Here is a 22,349-nt window from a genome sequence, read left to right as displayed (position 1 = left end):
TTACTGGGTTGTCTTGGGTGTTTGAGTGGGTTTTCTCTCCCCTGAGAAAACGTGATTAGCAGGTCAGGAAGGAGGCTCCCAATCTGGATGTGGGGCTGAGACAGGGAAGATTGAATTAGATTGACTATGATCACTTTGGGACAATTTGCTGAATTTCTTTTTTCTTCTTCTTTTTTTTTTTTTTTTTTTTTTTTTGTTTTGTTTTTTTTTTTTTTTTTTGTTGTCTTTTTAGGGCTGCACTCACAGCATATTGAGGTTTCCAGGCTAGGGCTCCAATCAGAGCTGTAGCTGCCAGCCTATACCACAGCCACAGCAACACAGGATCCAAGCCTCAACTGACACCTACACCACAGCTCACAGCAGTGCTGGATCCTTAACCTGCTGAGCGAGGCCTGGGGTCGAACCTGCATCCTCATGGATACTAGCTGACTGTGTTGCCACTGAGCCATGCCGAGAACTCTGCATTTCTTCATTTTAACATTTACTTTTGGAAAGTTTGGGAGATGCTCTTTGAGAGCCAGCCTGCTGGCTCCATAGAGGTTTGGTACCTTATCTGCCCTCCTGCCCTGGGAAGGTGGTTTCTTCAATTGATTTGCAGCTTGGGTGGCACAACCTGGGCTGCAGGTGGCAATGAGACCCCAGTTCTAGCCATGTGGCGACCCTGGAGATTAATAGCTAGGCAGATGCTACAGCCAAATCGCTTTCATGTGTTCCGTGAGCTGCTTTCTTTATCCAGTTTTGGATTTTGAACTCATTGCAACAAACATGCATATGATGTTTTCTATGTTTTGTAAAAAATTGAATACCTGAACTTTTAAAAGGAAGTTAAGGAGCCTGATCTCAAATCAAATATTTCTACATAATAGAACAATAAATGGAATTTGTGCCCAAAGGTATCTCACAAGTCCATCCATTCTGCCGGCTTTTCAGGATTTGGTGCTAATAACAAATGCGGAGACCTGTTATCATGAAAACATGCTCCCCACCTCCGTTTTCTGGATATTATAGAATATATTTTGCCTCATTGTTCTTATAAAAAATGCCAACGATGTAGGTAATTCTTTCTCTCTTCTGTTGTCTTTTCCTAGATGCTTAACAAGTAAGAAATCTCACAGGTGTTGCATTTCTTACTATTTAAAAAAAACAAAAAACAAAAACTGCCCTATACTAGATAAAGGAGCTTAGAAATGTTTATACCCACTCACCCCCATAATTCTACTTCTAGTAATCTGTTCTAAGAAAAAAACCTGAACACACAAAGAGAAGGTTAGGCAAGAATATCGTTATCACTACATTTTTTTAAATAGTAAAAATAGCCAATTTAATTTCCCAGTAGTTGAAAATTAGCTACTAAATGGGATGGTTGAATATTATGCGGTAATTAAGGATGCAGTAAGCGCACTCTGTAGAGGATTTCAGGGCACGTGGACCTGTGGCCAGTGACGAATCTGTTCTCTGCCTTTGCTCCTAGTGTTTCGCTGTGCGCTCTCTGGGGTGGGTGGAAATGGCAGAGGAGGACCTCGCTCCTGGCAAGAGCAGTGTTGCCGTCAACAACTGCATCAGGCAGCTTTCCTACTGCAAAAATGACATCCGAGATACAGTCGGCATCTGGGGAGAGGTGAGTAACAGGGGCAAGTAATTCATGTCAGACTCGCTTCCATTCCGCTGTGCCCCACGACACCCCAGGGCTACTGAGGGGCGCGGCAGGTGTTTTCCGGTGTGCTTTTCCTGGGAAGGCAGGCTGTGTAGGTGCACCTGGGGTTTACATGTTGGCCCTGCCAGGTCCTGGTGAGGGCTGGGGTCCTGGGAGAGGGCATTTCTCGGTGTCTATGTGAGAGTCTGGTATCCCAAGTCCCGAGGGTCCATGGATGGACTTTAGGGCCCAGAAGCCCCCTAACCTCCGAACGGGACTGGCTGTGCCAGGTGGCAAGAGCAGTTTTCCAAGAAGACCCGTACCTCTCTCAAAGGGCTTCCTTGGAGGGGAAAGTGACCCCCACATATACACCCTAAAATGGTGTTGCCCCTGCTCTAAAAACTGACAAATCATCCTTTTATAATGTGTTCTTCTAAAAAAAATAAAATAAAAATTTAAAACATTTTTTAAAATAAAAAAGGGAGTTCCCATCATGGCTCGGTGGAAATGAATCTGACTGGTATCCATCAGGATGCAGGTTCGATCCCTGGCCTCGCTCAGTGGGTTAAGGAACCAGCATTGCCATGAGCTGTGGTGTAGGTCGCAGACATGGCTCAGTTTTCTCATTGCTGTGGCTGTGACAGGCCACCAGCTGCGGCTCCGATTTGACCCCGAGCCTGGGAACTTCCATATGCCGTGAGTGTGGCCCTAAAAAGACAAAAAAATAAAAGAGAGATAAAAGGACATTTTTTTGGTATTTGGTATCCTTTCACTGCATTACCTGCCAAATACCCAGGCCTATCCTTCCCACCAAATCATCCATCTGTCTTCTCACTCCTTCAGTCAAAATGCTATTCTGCCAGAGAAACAACTCTCAGCTAGGATTTAGAAGGACAGTGGTTGTAATTCATACTAGTGTGTGAATGACTAAATACCACCAGATGTTTGCCATTATAGAAGAGTTAATATTCTAAAGAAATCTCCAGTTGGCAGGTTTCCAACAGCAAAGAGCGCTTTGTATGGGGATATAGAGGCAGCAGAGCCTGAAAATCTGCTTTGCTTTCCCAGCCTACTTAGCCCCCTAGGCCAAATCCTGTTTTTCTCAGTTCTTTCCTCTCCTTTATGAAACAATACGTTCTTCAAGAAGTGATTCCAGTTCACAGTATATGAAGTACAGCTCGGTGTTTAAGGCTATGAGCTATGACTTTTTTCCATGCCTTACCACGCACAGCACAGCTCCTTGAAGGTGTGTTGAATGGCCGATTGATCATAAAGTCATGACTTTCAGATGAGCATCTCATCTTGAGATGACATCTGCATCAGCACTGGTTGGTTGGGTTACAAAAACGAATGGGCACGACTTTCCAGTAGCCACCCAGGAGTTGCTGAGTGTTCGTGGGAAGATGGCAAGGGTACCCATGCATGGGAAGACACCAGTGTGCCAAATGAACTCAGCAGAAGCCACCATGAGCCTTCATCCAGGGATGGGCCACCCTCAGCCAGCCACTCACTTTAGATGACCAGCTGGCAGTTGTCACTGGTTCTGTCCAGTAATACAAAGGTCGTCGGTAGAGTTAACTGATGAACTTGGCCTCTGTTGCCTTCGTGAGGACAGTTTGGTTTCTAAGCTGAATCAATCCAGAGGAAATGCATCACCCAGCTCCTTGCTGGGGGACTTGACCTCCCTGTGGGTCACATCCTGCAAAACATGTTTAACATATCAAGTGATGACGTCAGCCAAAACAAAGCCTTTGAGAGTCTGTTAGCACCTTCAAGGTGGAAGTAGCTGCATGAAGAAGGGGTGGGGCTTACCAGATGGGAGTTAATTATGTGGGGGGCCACTCCCCAGGGGGTCTGGTGGAAGGTTTCTTTTAGGCTACAGTCAGTGGCTTAGTTCCTGGTGGGAGGGGACAAAGAGTGAAAAGGACAAAAATCCCTAGTCTCTAATGTCTCCCAAAGCACATCACATGTCCTGATCTCTGGTCCCCCGCTCCCCAGGGCTCTGGGACCGTGCAGCTCCTGAGCACATGTCGGCCTCAGCGGAAGGCCGGAGGAGGGAAGCCCGGCCCTCAGTGGGAGGACAGGGTGGGTTCTGCAGCCCTCCACTCTGCTGGACTCCTCCCCTTAGCTCTGCCAACCGTTGCTTAGCTACTGACCAGCTACCCAGCCTCCATGAGGTGCTGGAAACTGAATCTCTCCAGGACCTGCACCTCAATCATGATTCATCTACAAACTGGTTAATTAAGACTTGGCTCTTTGCCCATGGTCTGGACACAGCTGTGACCTTACAGTGTCCATGGTCAGGTCCTGGCCTGCAGCAAGCCGAATGAGCTGCAGTTCTCCAGCAAAGACACCGGGGGCGCTGTAGGTCCAAGGAGGACAGTAGCCTGTTGCTTCAGGCTCTGTAGGGTCTGTAGCTACAACAGTCCACGCAAGTTTTGTTTTCTGCCAGTGTTCTCAGCTGAAAACGGCTTTCCTGACCATTGGGAAGATCTCAGCCCCTCCTGGATCTCAGCTGTAGACACTCTGGTAGACCTTGACCAGCAGAGGCACTGAAACACCCAGGTCCGCCACCTCGGTGGCAGAGCTGTGTTCACTCTGAGAACCTTTGACGGGGACCTAAGGCATCATTCGCTAAAGCCAGACCAAGGAGCACTTTATCTGCCCTGCTTTGGGATTTGAGGACCCACCAGGAAGCCTCTTATTCTGCCCTGCTAAGCCCCCCTAGCGTCCACACCACGGCATCTGGGCTGACCATGACTTCAGTGGATGTGTCCACTTTCAGTTGTATGGCAAATATTTAATAATTTCTTAAAATTATGCCTGAGGGTTTGCAAGGGGGATTGAGTTGGCTAGTCTAGCATCCCTGCTCTCTGTGAGCCAGTATGTCAGGAGACAAGGAGACCAAAACCTGAAAATCTGAACAGCAGCGCAGGAGAGGAGAAACCTTAGCCTCCCCCGGGTCCGTATCACAGCTGCGCCTGTGCAGCTGAAGGTGTCTCGGCTTCTGTGTCAGACCGTGAGCCAATTCCTTAACCTGTAAGCCTCAGTTTCCCCATCTGCTATTTGGATGGTCATAACAAACTGACCTCTTAGTAAGTTAGAGCGATCACGAGCAAAAGAACTAGAGGCATGTGGTGTAATACCTGAGACGTGATGAAGTCCTATCAGCGTCGGCTCTTGTGTTAACGAGAAGTGTCACAAAGCTGGGAAGGCTGTCAAGGGGATGCCTGCTAGGGTCTGGCCAGAGGGGAAGGAATGGGGAGAGAGGGCTCCTGATAGGATCACAGACCTGAAGTCAGCGACCCGGTTCTCCAGGGAACCTGCCATTAGCCTTTTTTCTTAAAGATCCAAAATGTAAATAATCAAAAATAAGAGCCAGCTAGAGAGCAGGGCAGGGACACCCCCGAGAGGACTTGGAGGAGAGAGGAATTGGGCATGTGGGGGACGGTGAAAGATGTACGAATATTTTAATCGGGAGAGGATGTTTCTGTTTTAGGAAAACAAACCACAGGCCCAAGGGGTGATTATTTTGATTGTTGGACTGACATCCCCGGGTAGCCACAAGCATCCGGAGGACGCGTGGCTTCGTGAGGAAGGTAACCTTGTCTTCTCGTTAATCCCAGGGGAAGGACATGTACCTGGTCCTGGAGAACGACACGCTCAGCCTGGTGGACCCCATGGACCACAGCGTGCTCCATGCGCAGCCCATCGTCAGCATCCGCGTGTGGGGCGTGGGCCGCGACAACGGCCGGTGAGTGCCCAGGCCGACGCCATCCTTAGCCACCTCGCCAGGCGCCCCGGTTTTAGCTTAACCTTGAAGTCTGGGCTCCCGGTGACTGCATGTCACTGAATATGAAACGTGACAGATGCTCTATAGCGATGTAAACAATTAAAATACATCCCTATGCCCTGCCTCGTAAGCTCTCCAAGCTACTCCCGTTCCTGGTTTCTGCTCCTCGCACCTTTCCTCAGCTCGCTCTCTTCCCTCTGGTCCTGTGTATTTCTCGCCCCAGCTCATCCTCATTCACCTCAGTTCCCAACTCCCCCAGATGCTTTTTGCCGCCTTTTTTCTGCAGTCTGTTTAAAGTTGAGCCTCAGCTGTTGCACATGCTCCGCTATTGTATTTTCTTGGTGGAGGGCTTGCTGGGAGGGAGCGGTCCTTCAGCCTTTAATCACAAGCCTTAGGTCATTAACGGATGCTGATCAGAAACTTCTGGGGTTTGGAGTTGGAACTTTTTGAACATTTGAAATGTCTGGTCGTACCAAAATTCCACTCAATATGTACTTTTTCTAAAATTCTTCTGAACATTTGTCATTTCCAACAAGTGCTTCTTACTTAGATGTGTTGTGAATTTTTTGTTCTCCAGAATGACTGGAAACAAGGAGCTTCTGATTTTCAAGTGCATATTCTGTTGCCGTTACCACAGCCATCATATTTGGATACTCCTATTTAGTAATTGGGCCAGATGAAATGCCTCTACCTCTTGAATTATAGTTAATCTTTGGCAACTCTCAAGGTACCCAAAGATCTCTTAGCATTTAGGGACGAGCTGTCAGATGATTATTTATTACTTTGCCGAAAATAGACAAGAGCATTGCAGAAGCCGGGGAAACACCCAGCTTCAGAGAGATGGCTCTCCTGGGCCTGCAGTTCTGCACCAGGGCGTTCTGGTGTGTGAGTCATGTGGTCCTCTGGGGGCTCTGCCTTGGCTTGGTCCAGCCTTTGTCCCCAAGGCTGGGCAGTGGTGGGTTGGATAATCTTTTGATTCAGTTCCAAGTCCTAAGCCTTTATCAAAGGACAGGCATTTTTCTAGAAGTGCACATGAGAAATGGTCTGCGCAAGAGAGCAGGGTGGCCTCTGACAACTGATTGGATAAACCTTCCTGGGAGCACAGTTGTGTCTTTGAGCTTTTGTAACAGTGGTGAACACTGACAGCTGGACCAGGTGCTTTGGGGGGATGAGCAGATGGATTCTGTGTCCACACCTGCCATTCACTTGCTTGGCAGAGCTGGAGCGCGGGAGTTGATGCATTGCAATGGATTGATGGATTCTACAAGGAAAAAGGATGTCTGAGCATCATTAAAAACATTTAGCCTTGATGGAAGAGTGTAAGATGCTTGATCCTCCCCTGTTCCTCCAAGTCTGTTTTTAAGGCAGGAGAAGATCATTATATACATGTACAGCTGGATGGGGATGTGTTTTCTTAAGGTTGGCATGTGAGTGGATTTCATTGCTGAGGTTTTCAGCTCACCCCAGCTCTTTAGGGCCAAACGCGGCATGTTCAGGGGGAAAAAAAGATTCAAACTCTAGGTGACAAAATTATTCAAGCTCTGAGTCTCAGTTTCTCTCATCTGTGAAATGGGAATGAAAATAAGGACCTCAAAGCACACGTATACATGCGCCTGGGTATATGTGTAGTAGGTGGCACAGTGATGGGGGACACGGAAAATGCTTAGTGAATGTTAGCTTTTGAGTTGCTAAAGCAACATACGTGAGCAGATACAGCTAATGACACGGCTTCCTTTCAAAGACAGGGAGGATAAGGGACAGATCAGACCTAAGGGAGGTTTCTAGAAGAGTTTTCTTACTTGATAACGGAGGATGAGAGGCTGTTCCCCACACTCTGAGGTCAGTTGTCCTACAAAGCAGCAAGAGGCGCCCCCTCCCCTTCCACCCTCTGCCCAACAATGATATCAGCCTAAATTAGGTTCCACTGCCTTGGTTATATTGTTGAAATGTGGGCTGGGTTACTCATGTTTTTTAAACCACTTCTTATCCTTACTCAGTGTTAGCAGATAAGTATAATCTAGAAATACACTTAGGGTTCCATATCAGCTGTCAGGACCTCAGAAAACTCTTGTAGTGGTTGGGGGCCCTTGAGCTTGATGGCTTTGGGAAGCAGTAAATGAGAAAGTATGTTTGTCAGTGAAGGGTTCTGTTTCTCCCCTTTGGTCCCATCTGAGTTTTTATTCTCTAGAAGAACGGCTATTGTATTCTGGTTATTTTGGGTTTTTTTTTTTTTTTTTTTAATGTTTCTTTTGCTTTTGATTCTTTTTTTTAAAAAACAGCAATTTACAAGAGCAAATTCAATTTGTCATGCTGCAAAGGGAAGGAGCTTACACTTTGCATGAATAAAACATAAAAGTGTTTCATTTTGCTTGCGAAAACGAGCCCATTTCGCATTCTCTTTTGTAACTTCCCTTGCTGAGAAAATGGAATCTCTTAGGGGATTTCTTGATGTGGTTAAAATGAATATAAGGAGGGTGTATACAGAGGCTGGAAGCGCACAGCCTGTCTTGAAATTCAGAGCGCATCACTAAGCCATGTCATTTCAGAATTTATGAAGTTATGTTGGGTTTAGCATTTTCTTAAGGCTTTCAAGCGGATTTGCTTTGTTCTAAAGAAATTCCTTACGGAGTAAGTTTACTCTGGGTGGAGATAATCCCACTGCGACACCCACCCATCCCCAGCCCCTGTCACCTGTGTTAATTTAGAGAAATCTCTTCTTAGGAATGGCTATGGAGCCGCCATCACATCAGACGTTCGTTCTCTGTGGGGTGTTGGTGGTCGCAGGACTGGGCTGCAGTTTTTGCCTTGTTCTTGAGAGTCATGCCTGGCTTTGTAAAGGCATCTCTTGGAGCCCGTTTGCATTACTGCCAGCAAAGGAAGGGCTGGGTCCTCTCTGGCTATTCTGTCCTTTGGTTCCCTTTGATCACAGTGGGATAAATGTCACGGCTCCCAGGGACAGGGGCTGGTGAAGGGGGTTTCATCAGGCTTGTATTTCCCATCAGAGGCAGCACCAGGGAGCTCCCAGGTTGGCTTGCTCTGCTTCCGGGCCTGTGGTTAGGACTCTGTCCACAGGGGTGCCGGTAGCCCTGGGTTTCAAAGCTGGCATCTTGCCCCCAGTGACTGGGCAGGTAATCACCGTGCCACCTCTCATTTGTCCCCTGGGACCTGCAGGCTGCTGTCCCAAGGATGGGGTGAGAGGGATTTCACAATTTCAGGGGTCTCCACTCAGCCTGGCCACAGCTCTGTGTACTCATTCAGTGCTGGGGAGCAGCACTCAACTTCTAAGGAGGAATCAACAGCAAGCAGACAGGACTTCTGGACACAGAGGACTTGAAACAGGGACTTTCCTTCTTGTGGCAGGTATGGGAAGGGGCACCCAGGTCCTTCTGGACGTTGCCGGCGGGCAGTAGACTCTGCGAATCCCATTTGTTTCCCATGAGAAAGGAACGTGGGTAGATGGTTTCAGACCCTGTAAGTGGGATTTTCCAGGTCAGTGTTCCATGAAGCACTAATCAGGTCAGATGTTCAGACTTTCCTTGGTAGGAAAAAGAAAAAAAGATTCTACGTTGAGCTGGGAGAGTGGGTTAAACCCAGGGCAACAGGCTTCTTTGCACTGGACCCTCTCGGAGGTTCTCCTGCGCTGGTGTGGACTGGAGCCCTTTTCTTTGTGGATATGCAGTTGCGTAGAACACACTTTGGGAAATGCCGCTCTGGCCAGTACTTGTTAATTTAAAATAATGGCAACACTAGATGGCTGGTTTTGTGTTTAGGAAAAGTTGGAATTACTTTAAATAAATAAATAACCACTTTAAGCGGAGACCCCTCTGGGTCTGCTCTACTGAAGAATAAATTCCTTCGTCATTAAGAGCAGCCATCAGAGCCACTGTGGACTGGTGCTTTTTAAAAAGCACTTTCTTATGTAAGTTAAACATCAACCCTGTGAAACTGTCTGTGCTCATAGTTTGTGTAGCAAAACGTCTCTTCCAAGAAGGTGTTTCATGCATCTCTTTTCTGTTTTTTGATGAACAATTTCTGATAAAATCTTACCCTGTGATAGATGATTAGTAAGTTTTCAGGAGTTCCCCTTATGGCTCAGCGGTAATGAACCTGACTAGTATCCATAAGGATGCAGGTTCGACCCCCGGCCTTCCTTGCTGTCGGATCCTACGTTGCTGTGGCTGTGGTGTAGGCTGGCAGCTGTAGCTCCAATTTCAACCCTACCCGGGGAACTTCCATATGCTGCATCTGCAGCCCTAAAAAGCAAAATGAATTCATTAATTCATTTCCAAATGTTTATCTTTGACTTAACCATTTTGTCTGGTTAGGATCTCAGGACACTTTTATCTAAATAATATAGTGAGTCCGAAGTGCATTGAACAGTTTTTTCATCTTCTTTTCTCCTGGGAGATTCCCAACTGGTTTTATCCGCCCGACCCTGGTTTCAGTTGTAGACGTCTCTTGCCACACATGCTTCATGCTCTCATTTTCCTATCGGTGATTTATTTATCTATTTATTTATTTAGAAAAACACAAACACTGCTTAAATATGGATGGGCTGGGCCTTGGAGCATCCCCATTATAATACTGAGGTTAATTCATTAAAATAGGCCAAACTTTAACTTACAGCCTTTTAAATGTAAAGGGTGGTTTTGTAGCCTTTGTCTTTCAGCCTCTTTATTTTAGAGATTAACTGAGGACAGGAGGTGTGGCTTGCCTTAGGTGACCTGACTAGTTGTGACAGGAGACAGACTGCTGGAAGTATCCTCTGTCCTCATGGGAGCTCCTGGGGTCAGCCCGAAAGCCCAAGAGCTCTGTGCTCTACCGCCTGGCCCCTTTCTTTAAGGAGATGAAACCACAGGTGTGAAACTGAGGCTGACAAACTGACAAGCTGAAAATGGTTTTTCCATTTTTAGTGGCTTGCTTTTTAAAAAGGAAAAGGAAAAAAGAATAAGGCACCCAAATGTGGAGAACCGGGTCTGGTCTGACTCTTTTTTTTTTTTTTTTTTTTTTGCTTTTTAGGCTACACCCATAGCATATGGCAGTTCCCAGGCTAGGGGTCGAATTGGAGCTGTAGCTGCCAGCCTGCGCCACGGCCAGCAACGTGGAATCCAAGCCTTGTCTGTGACCACACCACACACACAGCTCACGGCAACACCGGATCCTTAATCCACTGAGCGAGGGTTTCGAACCCGCATCCTCATGGATACTAGTCGGATTCATTTCCACTGTGCCACAGTGGGAACCCCCTGGCCTGATTCTTATAGAAGGAGTGTTCAGAGTAATAGTGCATTCTGAATAGAATCAGGCAGTCATCGTGTCTTCTATAGGAAGTCTGTGGGAAAGGCAAGTCCTTTTCAAGGGTCTCTCCCTTCCTAGCCATGTTTCAGTTCTGCCAGCATTACCCGGGGTACCTGTAAGCATTGCTCAGCCCGGCTCCTGCTCCTAGATCTAACTAACCCTTTGTGTACTAAACAGCGTGCGGGCCAGGCTGCCACACCAAGTCCTCAAAAGTCCATTGGCTAAAATACTGGAGATTCGTTCTCCTGAAGAGTCTGCAGTTGCATGCCATCGGGGGAGCTGAGTGATTCAGGCTCAGAAGCCTTCCTACTGGTTGTTCTGCCATCCCACCCGTGTCATCCTAGTCTGGCCACCCAAGGAACTTAGCTCTAAGTTGAAGGCGACCTGGAACTTGCACATGTCACCCATGCCCACCTTCTGTTCGCATCCCTTTGGCCACACACAGCTGCAAGGGATTCTGGGAAACAGAGTCTCTAGCTGGGCCAACAATGGCCAAATTCATACCATTATCAAAAAAGAAAAAAAAAAAAAAAATGGGTTCCCGTTGTGGCTTGGCGGAAACGAATCCAACTAGGAACCATGAGGTTGCGGGTTCGGTCCCTGGCCTCTCTCAGTGGGTTAAGGATCCGGCGTTGCCATGAGCTGTGGTGTAAGTCACAGACGAGGCTCGGATCTGGCATTGCCGTGGCTGTGGCATAGGTCGGCAGCTGCAGCTCCGATTCGACTCCTAGCCTGGGAACCTCCGTATGCCTCGGGTGCAGCCCTAAAAGGACAAAAGACAAAAAAAAAAAAAAAAAAAAAGAGGTGAAACAACTAGCCCTCGGACACAGTCTGAAGACAAATCACCTCAGCGCTCCTAGCCTGTGACCCGTTACTTCCTATGCTGGTCATTACGCTGCTGTCTCCCAGATGCAAACGCACCTTTCTCTGCCCTGCTTTGTGAGGCTGGAGCTGGGATTCTGCAAAACACATCTCTGCTTCTCTAGTTGGCTTTCTGTTGGGCTGACAAGAAGGGGCTGCAAGACTGGAGGAGGAAGGAGGGACGGGCTTCCTGAGTCTGAGAGCATCATTCTAGAAAAGCTTCTTCATCCTGCTCCATCAGTTCTGATCCCACCTTGCAGTTTCACCAACACTCACACAGAGGCAGGATCACACCCCATCTTCAGAGCCACCAGCACAACTGGCTGGGGTGCCCTCTTTAAAGGTCTGCATCCCTGGCTCCTGGGGCTCCTTCTTCAAGTCTAGAGATGCCAGCCAAGTGGCACCACCTCCTCAGTGTCAGCAGGTTTGCTCCATGGGGCTTCTCCAAGCTTCTGGGTTTTAATAATTGCAGCCTCTGCCCTTTGTTCTCTGTACCCGCCAGGTCACAGCCCCTCTCCCAGTGGCTGCCTCCATGATAACTTCTTCCTGTTCCCTCTCATTTTGAAGCTAACAGTTCTTTATGTGCTCTTCTCTCTGTTCCAATAACTGGTGTGATTCCCTTGCTGACGCTTACATTGAATTGACGCTGCCTAAAGGAGGCAGGCGTTGCACACAACGTGCAGGGCGGGTGTGCCGCCAGGAGGGCATCCAAGAGAGCAGGTGAGAGTAGCTGGTCTTTCTGCTCAGCTGCTCACACTGCAGGCAACACAGCAGCACGGGGACCAAGGAGACGCCCTTTCTACATCGGTAGAAGCTGTCAGTGATAAAGGGCAGTTCTGTTTTAGGTGACAGGGGTTAGAAATCGTGGGTTCTTGGGTTTTGAACTAATCTGAAAGTTCTCTCTCTTCTCCCTTGGCCACTGTTTCTTTTCCTAGGAATAACGGAGAGAGGCCAGGCTTCCTCAGGACTAGTCTAGTCAGAGGGTTCTCTGAGCCAGGCAGTAATGAAAGATTGATGGAATTCCAGGATCTGCTGATAAAAGTTTTAATCTGGGGTATATGCTGTCTTGCCTCGGGGAGAAAAGTCTGCCGGGAGAGAACAATAATTCTGTCCCTATGCTCCAGTATTAGTTTGACCTCTGGCGCTAATTTCTTTTTAATACAGACTCTTGATAAGCAGAGGCATCAGGATTTACTTGGCCCCTCTGCTGATTTACACCATAGTTATATTTTATTTCTGTAGAAGTGGCTTCCTTGCCTTCTATTAATCATGCTGGGATGCTGGCTAATGCTTTCAGACTAGAATAACCTTTAAGGAAAGACATTGTAAGTGATTATCCAAGAAAAATTTTCCCCAGAGGGATGTGTCAAGGGCATTTTCAAGCAGATCCTTCCCGGCGGTGCGGTCCCTGTGGGTGGATCTATGAAAGCAAGAGTTTCTTCTGAAGCGTGCAGCCTGTGTTTTGGTTACTGGTTCAGGGCATATCCCAGCGCTTCTCATAAGCATGTTTCAGCCCCAGCTAGTGAAGTGTGGGAGCCAGAGGTTGTCGTGTCACGAAAAAGCAAAACATTCTGCTGATGGGATCCTTGAGCTACTTCCATCTCGTGCCTCTCCTGTGCCCTAGGCCAGGTGAGGAGTGGCCGTCTCTGGCTGCTGCAGGCCAGGCTCTAGTGGTTCTTGGTCAGTCTTGAAAGTATCATGATTTTCTTGGCACACGTGGAGCCTCCTGAAACCAGAAGGAAGAGTCGTGTCAATGGAGAAGTAGCCTTTCGAACCACACAGACATGCATTTGTGTCTTAGCAGAAAAAGTTGTCACTGTGGTGACCCAGAGTGTTCACTTGGTTACTGGCCTGTTGTATATACTCAGCAAATGATTCAGTTTGATAAATTGCCAAAAGCCTTCTGCCATTGCCCATGCATGGATGGTCACGGCGTCTCGTACACAAATTGTCAACCTGAACTCTTCCTTCAGTGTACTTGAGATTTTTGGCTTCAGGGTGAATCCAATGACTAATGCAGCTCCTATGAATCGTTTCTGCTCATGGAATCCTTCTGACCCCAAATATGTTGGTTTTCCACACCACCTGGAACTCTAGTTCTCGGCAGACAGCAGCTGGGTATCCTACAATTGAATTCAGTTCCTACACAAACTACCAGGATGTAGCCCAGCACCCCCTTCCCCCCTCCCCAGGATCAGGGCTAAGTCCCCACAAGACTGTCCCCCACTTCAGACACCAGTCACAGAGATGTACTTTCATGGAAGTGTCTCCCACGGATACAGAGAGCTAACTGTAGACCACAGCGTGGCTGAATCCTAAAAGAACTGAGCTCACTGAAACAAGCCAGGACTGCCCCGCTAGGAATACACACTGTATCATTTCATTTATTTAAGATTCTAGGAGTTCTTGTCGTGGCTCCGTGGTTAACGAATCCGACGAGGAACTATGAGGTTTGGGGTTCGATCCCTGGCCTCGCTCAGTGGGTTAAGGATCCGGCGTTGCCATGAGCTGTGGTGTAGGTCACAGACGCGGCTCAGATCCCACGTTGCTGTGGCTCTGGCGTAGGCTGGTGTCTACAACCCCAGTTAGACCCCTAGCCTGGGAACCTCCATATGCCGCAGGTGCGGCCCTAGAAAAGACTGAAAAAAAGGGGGGGATTCTAGAAAATGCAAGATAAACTAGTCTATAGTGATGGAAAGTAGACCAGGAGTTACCTAAGGAGGGACAGAGGGCATGGGTTATCAAGAAGCAAGAGGAATCTTTGGGATTTACTATCTTGATGGTAGTGAGAATTTCACAGGTAGAGACACATCAGAACTTATCAGGTTGTATATTTTAGATAGATGCAGTTTATTGTATGTCAGTTTTTCCTCAATAAGGCTGTTTATGATTTTTAAAAATATATCAAAGTGTTGTTTGACATAAACAACTTATGATTGAAGGAAGCAGCAGGACACCAAAGCCACTTCAACAGAATATAGGAAATGCCAAGAATCTTCCTAAACTGTAATGAAGCCACCAGGAAACACATGTGCCTTCAAGAATCGCCAAGGACCTGCAGCAGGATGAATTAAATACGTAGACGCACACACACACAGACACACATGCACACACAGACACAGAGACACAGACATACAGACGCACGCTCCCCTCTTTGGGGGCATATCCTAGTCATACGGTTACAACCAAAGGCATAAAGAAAATACTCTTCCTAACAATAGCAGAGGAAAAGAGAAAATGGTAAAAATAGGTAACTAAGTTAGATACAAAACTGGTCAGTGTTCTACTAGCAATAAGATCTTCGTCTTTGGGATTTTTTCTCTTTTTTTTTGGCAGAAAGTTGGAGAACTTATTTGCAATTTATGAATCTGCAACAAGTTAACAACTGACCTCACAGACTTTAGCCCTGAGGTAGTAAAAAGTAAGGTGGGCAGAGACACTTTCCCCTCGAACTGAGCTGTCCAGAACAGTAGCCACGAGTCACGGGTGGCTCTCGAGCCCGTGAAATGTGATTAGTCTGAATTGAGATGTTCCGTAAAGTGTAAAATATAAGAATGTAGAATAACTCATAACAACATTTTATATTAATTACATGCTCAGGGATACTGGGGATGTTAGGTTAAATAAAATATATTATTAAAATTAACTTATTGTTTCTCTTTCCTTTTAAAAAAATATGACTTCTAGAACTTTAAATTACCTACGTGGCTTCCTTCATCTTCCTCTTGGATAGCTCAGCACTAAAGAATGAAGACATCCTTAGGGAGAACCTGTTAAATAATGTCCCATGATGATACTGAAAAAGCACACAGTCCTTCTTTTGCATTATTTCCAAGTTGGAGCTAATTTTTTTTTTTTTACCACTTCTTACACCTGTCTCTCCACCTAAATCCCTAACCTCCATCCTTCTGTCTGCACCCCCGTTGCTCCCCTCCACATAAGCTGCCAGCTGCAGCCCACATAATCTTGCTGACAGCTGGAGATGTGTTGTTCACTGCTGTTTGCAGCATGGAGTCCAGACTCTCTGGGGGACACATCGCCTCACTCTGCCTGCCTCTCCGGCTGCCCCTCCCCAGGCTTCCCGCTCCTGTCCAGCCTGGCGGCCGAGTGCAAGTGCCCACGCGCCCTGGATCGTGGTCTTGCCCTGGGCTGCCCTTTCCTGTCTGCTCATTTTCTGAACCTTTATGTTGCCTTGGGTTGAACTGGCCTTGCCCTCCTGCAGGGCACAACCAGAGCCTGTGGAAACTCACCCCCAGCGTCTCTGAAGGAAGCTTTATTTAACTTAGTGATTATGAGTATGCTTACCCACATGAAAAGGAATTTTGCAAGAAACAGAGTATTTAAAAATGTGTTGTGCGAGCCCCCCTCCCCCAGTCTTCATAGTCACCATTTTTCTGTGTCATTCATTGGCTTTCAAGCTATTTTGTCCTAACCCATAAGAAATATAGTTTATGGCATGACCTGGTCCTACTGCCTTCCCCCTCCTTTTCTGCCTCCTTTACTTGCGTAAAAATTTCACATAACAGGAGTTCCCATCGTGACTCAGTGGAAACGAATCTGAGTAGTCTCCATGAGGATGCAGGTTCGATCCCTGGCCTTGCTCAGTGGGCTAAGGATCGGGCGTTGCCATGAGCTGTGGTGTAGGTCACCGATGTGGCTCGGATCTGCCATTGCTGTGGTTGTGGTGCAGGCTGGCAGTTGCAGCTCCAGTTCAACCCCTAAACTGGGAACCTCCATGTGCTGTGGGTGCAGCCCTAAGAAGACTTCCCCAAAAGATGTTATACAGTACTTATCTTCACAATATGCTCTGTTCTTTTTTTTCCTTAGTTACACTTTTCTATTTAACTTTTAAAATGCTGTTTGTTCCCACTAATAGTTTGAATAACACTGATCTTGGTTAACTTTTCCAAAAAGTCTTTGAACTGAACAGTCTACTAGCTTAATAACTGGTGTTTAAACTTAAAAAGATTCCATGGACAAATAATTTGGGGTAAATATCCTGCTCTCAGAGAGCCCCCGGATACACAGCATAGCTGTGGAAGGCCCTAAGCTGTCCTGCACTTCACGCTTTGTGAGCGTCAAACACGTTATTTTGTTTCTTACCAGTGAACTTCAGAGCATCAGTATTCCTGGGACCCACCAGATTAGAAAACACTGGAATATACCGATGGAGGGATTCTGAACGATAACTCTGTGTCACAGTCTGTTATCACAGACCTGTATTTTTAGGTTTTCATTTGCCAATCACTCCCACCCTGTGCCTGTGGTGGAAGGTACAGTGTTCTCATGGGCACAGCTTTCAGTGCAATCTAATTTTGTTTCTCTTAAAGAATTTGGTTTAGGGAGTTCCCATTGTGGTTCAGTGGTTAATGAATCTGCCTAGGAACCATGAGGTTGGGGTTCGATCCCTGGCCTTCCTCAGTGGGTTAAGGATCCAGCATTGTCATGAGCTGTGGTGTAGGTCACAGACACGGCTCGGATCCCGCGGTGCTGTGGCTCTGGCGTAGGCCAGTGGCTACAGCTCCGATTCAACCCCTAGCCTGGGAACCTCCATATGCCGTGGGAGCAGCCCAAGAAATGGCTAAAAGACCAAAAAAAAAAAAAAAAAAATTGGTTTACAGTGAAAATTGTGTTTCCCTTTTTGCCAGGAAGTTTCATGTTAAATCAGACCCTAAGTTGCAGTAATAATATTGGACTGAACCACATGACTGCCTTTTTTGTGCATCAGAAATGGTTAATGTGATTCAAATTAATATTCAGCCCAACTGATTTATAGAATCACTTCTTCCTTGAATTTGGTTTTAAATTTTACTTTGCTAATCCAAGAACCTGAGAGAATGTGTGCCTTTCATTGCAAACCACACCATTCTTTTGGGAAGCAAATGGGATATAAATATTGAGAAATAAAGTCTGGCTGTAGTGCCCCATTAACCAATAGGGTGTTTAAAATACAGATTTTTCCCCCCTGGTTTCCCTATTATTTCAATAATTTGGAAATGCCGTGCACTCTGCAACGAGGAGTATTTTGAGGGTTCCCACCCAGCCCCTGCTGCAAGATCCCTGGGTGGATAAAAGAACAGCAAAGTTAAAAATATATCTGTGTAGACAATTAATATTTATTGACCAATCCAAATTACATTCGTGGCTTTCTACATGAATTAGAGAATAGTAATGTCACGGAAACCACCTCAGCCCTCAAGGTACTTGCTTGCCAGACTATTTTCTCTGCCACCAGGGATCTCATTACAAAGATAAGCAGCAATTACTAAAAGTATTATGCCTAATGCTTGGTGTAGAATTTCTTAATATATTTTCCCTACAAATCCAGAGGCCCAGAATGATTGCCTGTTCCCCTTTATGGCTTCAAGGAAATACTTTGATTGAAGCTCTGGCTCAAGAGTTGCTTTGGGTTTTTTTGACTCAGGGGAAACTGTAGAAGATGTTTATTAAGAACAATAAAACCTAATCCTGTTCATTAAATTCAGTGAGTCAAAAGTTGAAATAAAAAGGAGGGGATTTTTTTTTTAATGAGATAAGGTTTTCATATGTCTGTACTGTACAAAATTAAACTGCTTTTTACAAGAGAGAAGATATGTAACTTAAGTCTTTCAATCTTGGGTCCCTTTTAATCATTATGCTGTTAATCATCCTCTTAGGCCTTGGAACCATGCTCTTAGGACAGATTATACCGCAGAGGTATGTTAATCAGGGCACGAGGAGAATAGAAATAGCTAACATCATCCAGAAGGGGCACCATCTTTTTTTTTTTTTTTTTCTTTCTTTTAAGCTTTACAATTTAGCCATAATTATACGTGTGTGTCTATGTGTGTGTATTTTTAGGTGAGAGACAGATTTATTAGGATAGGACCCTTGTGAGAGATGTAAGCAGGCAGGCGAGGAGGCTCTGCCTCTACCTGTGTATTTTTAAATGATCTGTCTTGTTGGCTTCCTTCATGCCCAAGGCCAGCCACTCAAGGCTGATGTCCTTGTTCCTGCCTTGAGGTGTCAAGCTCTGGGATGGCTTTTCTCCCTCCTTCTTCCTCTCTTATGTGGTCTCATCCACCTCTCTGGGCACTTCTTAGACACCCATGTTATCAAGTTCCCAGTGTGTGGCAGCCACTGTGCTCGGCCCTAAGGATATAGCTATGAACAAGGACTTCCTGGTTCCTAGTTCCTGGAGGTACTAAGTGGAATGGTAATAGTAATACAGTGAGTTCTTAAATCTTATGAAGCGCTTGGGAGTATAACCCGCTCCGCCCTGTACAAGTGTGATATGATATTGTTGTCTTGGTCCCGGTCCCACCTCTTCGGCTAGCTTTTCTATCACCATTTGTATTAGTCGGCACTGGCTCAGTTATGCTTGAGTCACAACCAAGAGTCAGTATCTCGAAATGGCCCTCATTCTACTAAATAAATGTATGTGGCACAATGGCTGGCCTTACTGCTCCTTGGAGTATTGTCCTCATTCTGTGTCCAAGGCAGATGCTACAGTTGCTATTTGGACTAGAGTATTGCCAGCCGTGGTGTCAGGAGGAAAAGATGGACTGACTCTTAAAACGTCTGCCTGGAAAGAATGCTTAACCACGTCTATTCACATTTCATTGTCGGTTACGTGACCGAGCCTGACTTCAGGGGATGGGGAGATATATTCCCTAGGAAGGGGCCTGGGGGCTCACACCACTGCAGGCCCTGTGGTGTCTTTTATCTCCATAGTTATGTAGATCTTACTAACTAGTTAATATCGTAGCTATGTATGTCTCCCCAGTTAGATTGTAACTTCATTGATAGCCATGTTTTATACTTCCGTGTGTGTAACTCAGCATAGTAGGTGCTAAAAATGCTTTTTAAAAGAAATTTTTTTTAAATGTAGCATTTTATTTCATTTATTTGTTTTGTTTTGTTTGTTTGTTAGGGCTGCACCTGCAGTATATGGAAGTTCCCAGGCTAGTGGTAGAATTGGAGCTGCAGCTGCTGGCCTGCACTGCAGCTTACAGCAACACTGGATCCTTCACCCACTGAGCAGGAATTGAACCCTCATCCTCATGGATACTAGTCCGGTTTGTAATCCGCTGAGCTACAACAGGAACTCCTAAAAATGCTTTTAATTGTATGTCAGAGAGAAGGGAAAATAATCAGAAGCCTCTCCACGTTTTGTTTTATGTATAATCTTTTTCTTTTTTTGGCCGCCCTGCGGCATAAGACGTTCCCAGCCCAGGAATCAGATCCAAGGTGCAGTTGCAGCAACGATGGATCCTTAACCCACTGGGCCAGGCCGGGGAGCGCACCTGCGTCTCAGCGCTCCCAAGACATCCATGTTTCAATATAATGCTTTCTACTTTGCTAAAGGTCCTGTGTGTGGTATCTCCTTGGATCTTTTCAGGAACCAAGGGACACAGTAGTTTGCCTTTAACAGGTCAAGAAAGTGAGACTCGGCACTTTCACATGACTTGCTTTGTGTTGCTCCAGAAAAGGGATTGAGCTGTATCTGAAACCATGAATTCTAAATCCTAGGCGAGTGATTTTTTTTTTCCTACCCCTCTTAGTTATTAATGTGAACACCCCAGTTTCTAACTTGTGTTGAGGATCACACAGGGGAAGGGAGAAGGAAGCTTCAGAAAAAGAGTTGAAAGCCTGTCCCAGAATTGGGTGTATCTCCAGACACTTGGGTCGTAGCAAAGCTGAGGGGCCACACAGCACAACCTCCAGCTTGAATTCCGAAGGTCAGAGCCTTAGCTGCCTGTGGCCGCCGTAATAAATGATCACAAACTTGCTGGCTTAAAACAATAGAAATGTGGCATTCCCATTGTGGCGCAGTGGAAACAAATCTGACTAGTAACCATGAGGTCGCAGATTGGATCCCTGGTGTTGCTCAGTGGGTTAAGGACCCAGCGTTGTCGTGAGCTGTGGTGTAGGGCTCAGATTCGGCTTGGATCCCCCGTTGCTGTGGCTGTGGTATAGGCCAGCAGCTGTAGCTCCGATTAGCCCCCTAGCCTGGGAACCTCCATATGCTGCAGGTGCAGCCCTAAAAAGCCAAAAAAAAAAAAAACCAAATATTTTTGCCCACAATCTGGAGCCCCACAGTTCAACATCACGTCACTAGGCCAAAATCAAGATGTTGGCAGGGCCCACTCCCCACAGAGGCCCTGGGGAAGAATCCATTCCTTGCTTCTTCTTCCAGCTTCTGGCTGCCGCCAGCCTTCTTTGGCTGTGGCTGTCACTCCAACCTCTGCTTCCTCTTCACAGAGCCTCCCTCCCATGAGTGTGGTCTCCCTCTGCCTCTCCCTTGTAGGGGCACATGTAATTCAATTTAGAACCTACCCAGATAATCCAGGAAAACATCCCCATGTCAAGACCATCCACTTAATCATATCTGCAAAGACGCTTTTTCCTTACTGATAACGTTGACAGGTTCCAGACGTGAGGCCCTGCTGCCTTTGGGACCATATTCGACCTGTTGTAGTCAGGATGGTGGGAACCCCCTCAGCTCCCCCAGCTCTTTGGTCCCCTTGCTCTGCCCCTCCATCCTCCACCTCCAGCTGTCTCTCCCCTCTGAGTGGTGCCAATGATATGGTGGCATGGAAGGAAGTTTGGAACCCAGCACAGCCCCAGCGGGTTCCTGGATCTGCCTCTTCTTGACCCGGTGACTGTGGCAGCTTATTCACTCTGAGCGTCAGCGTCCTTCTCTCCTATGCAGGAATGGAGGTTTTAGAACCCACGTGCAGCCTGGGATGAGGTGATACATGAGAGAAGACCCGGATGGGGTGCCTGGCCCCAGTGGGGCACCTGCCCAAGAGCCCTGCCTGTCGCACTGCACTGTCCCCTCTGAGGTTGCCTCTCCTTTGCACTCACAGAGCTGGGCGTAGAGGGCTGGAGGCAGAGGCTCTGCCCACCGAGATTCCTAGAGCACGTCCTCTCCCATTTATTTTTCTTAGTGAAGTTAAAAATACACCATGTTTATTAAATAATTCATCATCCTTTCCTAGAAGGGTTATTTCATTTCACGGGTGAGCAGTTTATTGCCAGAAAACTATGTCTTCCTCCAAAATGATGTATATCATGCATTGGTATCTACATTTTGAGACACTTGCATGTTTTTTTTCTCCCTGCCCGTTAAACTGGAAGGTAGTGTAGTGCGTAGTCATTTGCACTCAGTTCCTTTCAAGAGTGACATATGCCCACAGTGGTGTGACATCATATTTCTCCATTTCTACAGTCATGTGGAGAACCTGATAGGTTAGTGTACACAAGTTCCAATAGATTGTAGTATTTACTCAATATTAAGTATTTAGTGATAAACGCCACAAGTAATAAGCCTTTACAGCATTAAGCCTGCAAGGAAAAATAAAGTTATATAATTGGCAAGGAAACTAATGCAAAAGTATAAAGAAAGAAATATCGGAGTTCCCGTCGCGGCGCAGTGGTTAACGAATCCGACTAGGAACCATGAGGTCGCGGGTTCGGTCCCTGCCCTTGCTCAGTGGGTTAACGATCCGGCGTTGCCGTGAGCTGTGGTGTAGGTTGCAGACGCGGCTCGGATCCCGCGTTGCTGTGGCTCTGGCGTAGGCCGGTGGCTACAGCTCCGATTCAACCCCTAGCCTGGGAACCTCCATATGCCGCGGAAGCGGCCCAAGAGATAGCAACAACAACAACAACAAACAACAACAACAAAAGACAAAAGACAAAAAGACAAAAAAAAAAAAAAAGAAAAAAAAAAAAAAGAAATATCAAACCCATTGTTTTCTCAGATGTTTTTGTGGTTTCACA

The 22,349-nt window shown here is 46.6% G+C and overlaps 1 protein-coding gene across 24 annotated transcripts in view; it reads left to right on the top strand.

Annotated features, from left to right (window-relative positions):
* APBB2 (amyloid beta precursor protein binding family B member 2) overlaps window positions 1-22,349 on the top strand; it is a 380,651-nt gene that overhangs the window by 303,338 nt on the left and 54,964 nt on the right. For all 24 annotated transcript variants that reach the window (XM_021101154.1, XM_021101149.1, XM_021101147.1 and 21 more), the window contains 2 exons: window positions 1,472-1,618; window positions 5,260-5,387. In XM_021101154.1, the coding sequence (XP_020956813.1) occupies window positions 1,472-1,618; window positions 5,260-5,387 (275 nt within the window). The remainder of the gene's footprint in view (window positions 1-1,471; window positions 1,619-5,259; window positions 5,388-22,349) is intronic.

The sequence above is a fragment of the Sus scrofa genome, chromosome 8 (genome assembly GCF_000003025.6).
Source record: "Sus scrofa isolate TJ Tabasco breed Duroc chromosome 8, Sscrofa11.1, whole genome shotgun sequence".
NCBI lineage: Eukaryota > Metazoa > Chordata > Mammalia > Artiodactyla > Suidae > Sus > Sus scrofa.
Note: the sequence above shows the minus strand (reverse complement) of the source record. Positions and strands in the feature narration are given on the sequence as shown.